The sequence below is a fragment of the Echinops telfairi genome, unplaced genomic scaffold (assembly GCF_000313985.2).
Source record: "Echinops telfairi isolate 266 unplaced genomic scaffold, ASM31398v2 ScPeMD7_655;HRSCAF=1070, whole genome shotgun sequence".
NCBI lineage: Eukaryota > Metazoa > Chordata > Mammalia > Afrosoricida > Tenrecidae > Echinops > Echinops telfairi.
Window position 1 is genome coordinate 22161991 of NW_022104553.1, and position 6730 is coordinate 22168720.

The window sequence follows — 6730 nt, forward strand, 5'->3', positions numbered from 1 at the left end:
CCCACCGTCCCCCCTCCCCCCACGCCACGTCGCCCAGTGGCATCTTGGCAAGAGGATTCTCCCATGCAAACCCCGGAGCCAGAGGGGAAGGAGGTACGCAGGTCTGCGTCCCCTTCCCCCGGGGCACGAACACGGCAACAGCACGGGGGCGGGGGCAGGGCCCGGGGACACGAGACAAGGGGGGCGCAGGAGATGGGGGACACCCCCCTCCCCGCACTCAGCTGACCCAGGGGAACAGCCACGGGGTGGGGCCAAATGGTACGGGGGCGAGGCTTGTAGCAGCGAGTCACCCTCCCCTCCTTTCGGAGGCAGAAGGAAGACTTGGGCCCCGCGACTGAGGAGGACAAAGGGGAGGGGGCAGCCTCTCCTCGCATGCGGCCCCGGAGGGAAGCCCCGCCCCCTTCCCACAGGGAAAGGGCACCCGTCTCCCGTCGGAAACTGATCAATAAATTACAAAGTAGAGAAAAGGGAGGCGGAAGGGTGCGGCTGGATTTCTTCCTGCCCTTTTCCTCTCCCGGCGCCCCCCGCCCCCCGCCGGTCCGGTTCATGTGGTTTGGTCCAGGCCATTCGTGAGGCGGGGAAGCACATCCCCCGCTTGTCTGTACAGATGGTCCAGTCCGAGGCGTGTGCTTCCCCCGCCGGCTCTCAGCAATCCGAGGTGCGTGCAGCCAAACCCGGCCGGCCTGAGCTGGCACAGCCCAGACTCTGGAAGGCTCTTCCATCCAAGTGAGGTCACCTGCATTCATGTCGAGCGGCAAGGATTCCAATGTGCCGCCTTGCACCCACGCGGTAGCCCGGTACAATCCTCACCTGGAGGCTTACACTAGCAGGAGTATGTCCGGACCGAGACGCCGTCTGCCCGGGAGCTCCCAGAAGTCTGACCTGGAGGGAGAACCAGCCTGGGTTACCTTTCCCATCAAGACCTCTCCAAGTTCTTGTCTCTACCCCAGGGGTCATCGTTTGCACCCCTCTAACAATGGGATGGGCCGTCCATACCCTCCCTTCCTGCCACCTCCCCCACTGAAGCCATGAATCCACCCTAGGCACATGGGTGGCACTGGGTGAGCTCATTTCCCGCCCAGAGTGGAGCAAAGCTCTCAACAAACCAGACTCACTGCCATGGAGCCAATTCTGACCCAGTGACCCTATAAGACAGGGTAGAACTGTTCCTATGGGTGTCCGAGACTAACTCTTTACAGGGGTAGAAAGCCTCATCTTTCCAGGTCATTCAAAACCTAAAGAGGGAACCTTCTGGAATGGTGGCTGGGTCCACAGGTGAACTGAAGGCAGGGAAGATATAGAGGGGCTATCTCATTTGGGAAAAAAAACCCCTGTCCCCCACCCTCACCCCCGCCACCCCACACACACACCTTCTGGCTGCAACTTGCGGAGAGGGAGCCCCGGTGAGCCCAGGGCCCCTGCTGCGGCTGAACGGAAGTTAGGGGGCAACATCTCAGCTGAGTCGGGGGTTACGCCTCGGAGGTCCTTCTCTCGGAACATCTTCCGCCAAGAAGGGGAGCGGCTGAAGGACTTGGCGCTGTCCTAGGTAGGAGAGCCCAGGCAGGCAGTTGAGGGGACCAGAGCCCATTCCAGCTTCTCCGCCCGCCGCCACCGCATGCCCCGTGGCTCCACCCCTCCCTGCAGCTCACCTCCTTTAACCCGCCCCTCCAGCCCCGCCCCCAAATATGACTCAGCCAATCAAGCCCCAGGTCAGCCCGGCCCAAAGTCTCACCCACCTCGTCCAGCCGCCTGTCTGTGCCCAAGGAGATGAGGTTACTGAATTCTTTCTCCAGAAGCTGCCGGGCCTAGTGAGGGGAGATGAGCAGGCTTGCAGCTGTTAGCCAGAAGGGCAGCCAAGCATGCTCGAGCAAGGGGGTCGAGCAAGCTGGGGGCCGAGCGGCAGCTCACCTGCGCGTTCTGCGTGGGGATTTGCAGGAGCAAGGCCAGATCCGAGTAGTCGAAGGTCTCATCCAGGGCGAGCAGCGCCCCGTGCACCCCGCTCTCCGTGAGGTTGGTGGCGAATTCCTTCAGACCCAGCCCGGACACCCAACCCATGACCCGCTCGTTGGACCACACCATCACGTCTGGGAAAGGAAGGGACCCTCGGCTGAGGTCCTCCTGTGGCCAGGCAGCCCTCTCGGTTTTCCTCTTCACGCCCGTTTTGCTGGCCCCATCCTTCATTTCTAAAAGGGCCCTTCCCTGGCCTCCCACCCCAGGTACTTGGGAGCTTCCACAAGCTCGTGGGAAAAATGAAATTTAAAGGCCAACGGAGTTTTCCCACGAACTTTTTGATGCCCTCCCTCCAGGTTCCCAGCGGGGCTCTTCTGCGCTTGCGCTCACCTCGGATCTGGGTCTGACTTTCTTCCCGCCTCCGCTCCAAGTCCTTCCGGTCATAGTTGAGCCGTTTCAGGCACATAATCCCATAATGTAGACTCACCCTGAGCGGCAGGGGGAGTAGAGTCACAGAGGCGCCTTCACAATCCCATTGGCTGCCTCTCCTACCAGGTCCTAATACATAGGCTGTGGTCTTCCGGGGGGAGGTTGAGGGAGGTCCTCCATTGGGTCAATTCTATTGGCTGTTCGCCCTCCCACAAGGGGGGAGTGGATTTGCCACGGGAAGTTCCTATTGGCTAACCTGGAGGGGTGCGGGGGGTCAATTAGCCAAGCTCTCAGGAAGTTAATTTTTCCTAATGGGCCATCCGTCTTAGAGTTAGGGACCCAAGGTACAGGGTTTTCTGAGAACCCAGGCTAACAAGGCCAAAGATAAGCCATGGAATGTCCCATTGACCAAAAGACTCTAGGGGGTGGGGCTTCCCCTGGGCTATTCCCACTGGCCAGGCAGCCCCCACCTGTGGAAGCTGTCCACCATCTTGAGTTGGCCCCGGAGTTCCTTCTTGTTAAGGTGATCTAGCATCCGGGCATCCACCAGCGACTCCATGAAGTAGCTGCGGTACTGGGGCAGCCCCAGGCTGGGCAGCCAGTCGTTCCCCACCCACTCGTGGTTCATGTCGCCATATGCCAGGATCTGGGGCCATGGGCAGGTGGGGAAGGGGTCAGGCCCTCGGCTTCACGCCCCCTCACCATGTATGCATGAAAGGGGCTCAGTCCACCCATCTTCCACCCAAAGACCTTTCCCTACCCCAGAGGAGGACAGGGACCAGTCTCTGCTTAGGACAATGGATCAATCCAAAATTGTCGCCTAAAACTTCATCAGCTCAGGCACTTTGGCCCCTGAAAGGGGTGGCCTTGGGAGTCACAGTTTCAGCATCACCCGTGAACTTGTTGGAACGTCAGGACCTTGAAGTTCATCCCAGACCTACAGCCTCCAATTCTGCATTTCTGCTAGATCGCCAAGGGATCCGAACTGTACATTCGAATTGGAGAAACGCCGGTGGAGCACTGCCCCAACCTCCCCAACACAAGATGACCCGGTCCAACATCACTACTCCACCGAACCAAGAAAGATGTCTTCTTCCACCATTAGCTCCACCAGCCAGGAAAGACTAAGTGACCCGGCCACCACTTGGCAAGTTCTCGAAAAGCCTAGCTAGTTCCAGGCCACAGCCCGCCCAAGACAATATTCTGGAACCCAAAGTCCAGCTCTCCCTTTAGGCTAAAGGAGATAGTCCACTCCTGCCTCTGGCTCAGCTCCAAGCCCTGGTTGCTCCGCCTACATCAGAACCAACTGTGGCTCCATCCTCCCCAGCTTCTCCACCTGAAGTGCCCTAACCTTCCTGCTTGTTGGACCTGTCCCCTCCCCTAGTTCCCATCAGCATTGCTCAGCGTCTCCCTCTAGTGGCTATAGTGGAACAGCACCCTTGCAATAAAAAATGGCCTGTGCACACCACACTGACAATGAAGCGAGCGAGCGCGCGCGCGCGCGCACACACACACACACACACGCACACACAACTACAATGTCCAGAGCTGCAGCGCCCCCCAGCCGTAATGATGGAACATTTCATTAAGGGTAAAGGCGGGGCTCAGAGGAGGAGTGGGCGTCCATGCAGCGTGCACAACCTGTTCATGCGTCCACATCCCGCCCCACGCCCCCTACCTGCTCCCAGCTGATCTCCTTGGTCTCCTGACCCGTTAGTGGGAAGAGGGGAGAGAAGGGATGGGTTACAGGGCAGGCAGAGGAGGGTGGGGGGAAGGGAGGGAGGGAGGAAGGCAGACAGACAGCTACAGACTCAGTCTCCACCCCCCACCCCTGCAGAGGGTTAGTACCACCCCACCCCACCTCCAAGGCCGTCGGCAGGGGGCACTCACAGGCTTGGTGGTGGCTGTGAGCGACTCCATCTCCTCATGCGTCATCCACACGTTTCCTGTGGACTGAAGGCCAGGGGGTGTTATGGACATGGTGGGGGAGGGAGATCCGGAGCAGGAAAGGGCAGAGAGGTGGCGTCCCTTGGAGACCCCAGGCCATAAGCATTCATCCCATCAGCTCTCAAACTCCGAAAGGTCATCGCTGCTCACCAGTGACCCGCAAGTGTGTGCTAGGCACACACGAAGCCTGGGCTTTGGGGCTGGACAAATTCAAGTCGGAATTTGGAGAAATGTGAATACTGCGTCGCCGATGAGGTTTAACAACGTTCACACTCTTAGAGGCGGCGACGGCGTGGAAGCTATGTAGGAGAATGTTGTTTTTAGAGGAGGTCAGCTGTGGTTCTTTGGGGGCTACAACTTGGGCTGCTAACTGAAAAGTCAACAGTTCGAAACCACCAATCACTCTGTGGGAGAAAGATGAGGCTCTCTACTCCCCTGTTTAAGTTCGGAAACCCACAGGGGAAGTCCTACCCTGTCCTATACGGCAACGACTCGATGGCAGCGAAAGAGAACCAGTCATTGTACCTTGGAAAGCGCCAGAGCCACACCAAAGGACCAAGAAAGTGGCCAGCAGTCTATTTTACCTTATAGCGACTCTGTGTGGTGAAAACTAGAACTGCACCTCTGGGTCTTCAAACGCTGCAAAGTTTTAACCTAATTCAAGGTGATGGGGTCGGGTAAGCCCGGGAGTGCTAATTGCAAGATCAGCCACTCCACGGGACAAAGATGAGGCTGCCAACGCTCGTAAAAATTTGCTAAGCCACAGAAACCCTATGTGACCTTGCTCTGGGTGGGAATCAACACCGAGGCAATGGCGTGGTGCTGTCAGGTAAGCGTTGGACTACTGCTAACCACAAGTTTACAGGTTCCAACCCACCCGCTGCTCCAGAGGGAAAGACGAAGTTATCGGGGCCCATAAATATCCAACCTCAGAAACTCATAGGGTTGGAATCGGTTCGGTGGTGCAGTTAACTTGCTGGACAGCTAACAGTAAGGTTGGAAGTTCAACCCCCTGCAGAGGCACTTCTCGTCTCAGTCATTGGGGACAAAATTAAAATAAAAGCCTTCGACTCTGTCCTACAGTTCTACTCTGACATCCGCGGGGTCGCCTTGGAGTTGGAATGGAAAAATTCTGGTTGTATGCCTCATTTTCTGCTGGTTCGACCTTCCTCTTAGTTACCCCTAATTTCCAGCAGGCAGGTTCAAAGGTTCTCTTATCCAAGCATTGGAGCAAATGGGTAATAACAGCCCAAACAAACAAACTCATCACAACCCTGTGGGGAGAAATTAGGTGTTGAAGTTACCGGAGGAAGCGAGGGGGAAGGAGAGGGTATGTTGAGCTGATGAGTTAGCGAAGGCCTCTGGGAAGGGGTGACGTCTGAGCTGAGACCTCGAGGCTCAAAAGCCAGTCACTGGGACCAGGGAAGGAATGTCCCAAGCAGACCGAATGGCCAGTGCGGAGGCCCAGAGGCCCGGAGGCGAAGGCGCAAAAGGTGGGGCAATGGGAAGCGGGGCAAAGTGGTTTTTGCAAGAAGCGGCTGGCCTAGGAGCCACAGGTGACCGGAAGTGAGGGTAGAGCACAAGCAGGAAAAGCGGAGAAGAGCTGACCCCCCACCACCCCCAAAATCGAGGTGCAGAGCAGCCTGGGACAAGGCTGGAGTGCGCAGGCCCCGTGGTGTGCGAGGCGGGGCTCGACGATTGGCTGCGCTGGGCTGGCGCTCACCGTGCGGGAGGAGGCGGGGGCCGAGGGTGAAGTCAGGGACACCATCTCCTGGATGGCCAGGCGCAGCTTGAGCCGGTGCAGGGGGTTACTGATGCCGATCTCCCGCTGGATCTCCGTGTCCGACAGGTTGGCCATGATGGCTCCACTCTTGACGTTGGCGCGGCAGGCGGCCACGTACCACGCGGGCATGCCGACCCACAGCTGGACCGCAGGGAGGGGCGAGAGTGAGACCAATTTGCGATGCCCCCCCGCCCCCCCTCCGCGATGAAAGGTGGGCGGGGGGTGGGGCAGAGAGATTGGAGAAGAGCGAGCAGTGAGAAAAAGCAGACGGTGTGCAAAACACAGAGACCTTGGAAGAGTCAGAGGGAGGACCAAGGAGGACACCAGAGGGGGGCCAGGGGAGACAGACAGGAGCAGGGCAGAGACTCAGAGATGGAGGAGAAAGGGAGCAAAACGGCATTGGAGAGGGAGAGACAGAGACAGACAGACAGACAGACAGACAAGCAATCCAAGAGAGAGACACACTCGGACAGAGAAAGACCACGGACCCAGAACAAAAAGTCAAATCGATGTGAAGGAAGGGGAGGGCGGAGTGGAGACCAAAGCCCATCTGTAGGCAACAGGACATCCCCTTACAGAAGGGTCACAAGGATGAGATGAGCCAGTCAGGGTGCAGTATAG

At 58.1% G+C, this 6730-nt stretch overlaps 1 protein-coding gene across 1 annotated transcript in view; it reads right to left on the bottom strand.

Annotated features, from left to right (window-relative positions):
* Positions 1–7: 7 nt before the first annotated feature.
* The window catches only part of PPFIA3 (PTPRF interacting protein alpha 3), an 18886-nt gene continuing 12163 nt past the window's right edge, over positions 8–6730 (bottom strand). The window contains exons 20-28 of the mRNA XM_045292927.1: positions 6050–6250; positions 4270–4332; positions 4058–4084; positions 2850–3025; positions 2341–2438; positions 1909–2084; positions 1737–1805; positions 1371–1542; positions 8–882 (exon numbers count right to left, since the gene is read on the bottom strand). Of these exons, the coding sequence (XP_045148862.1) occupies positions 824–882; positions 1371–1542; positions 1737–1805; positions 1909–2084; positions 2341–2438; positions 2850–3025; positions 4058–4084; positions 4270–4332; positions 6050–6250 (1041 nt within the window). The 3' untranslated portion in view covers positions 8–823. The remainder of the gene's footprint in view (positions 883–1370; positions 1543–1736; positions 1806–1908; positions 2085–2340; positions 2439–2849; positions 3026–4057; positions 4085–4269; positions 4333–6049; positions 6251–6730) is intronic.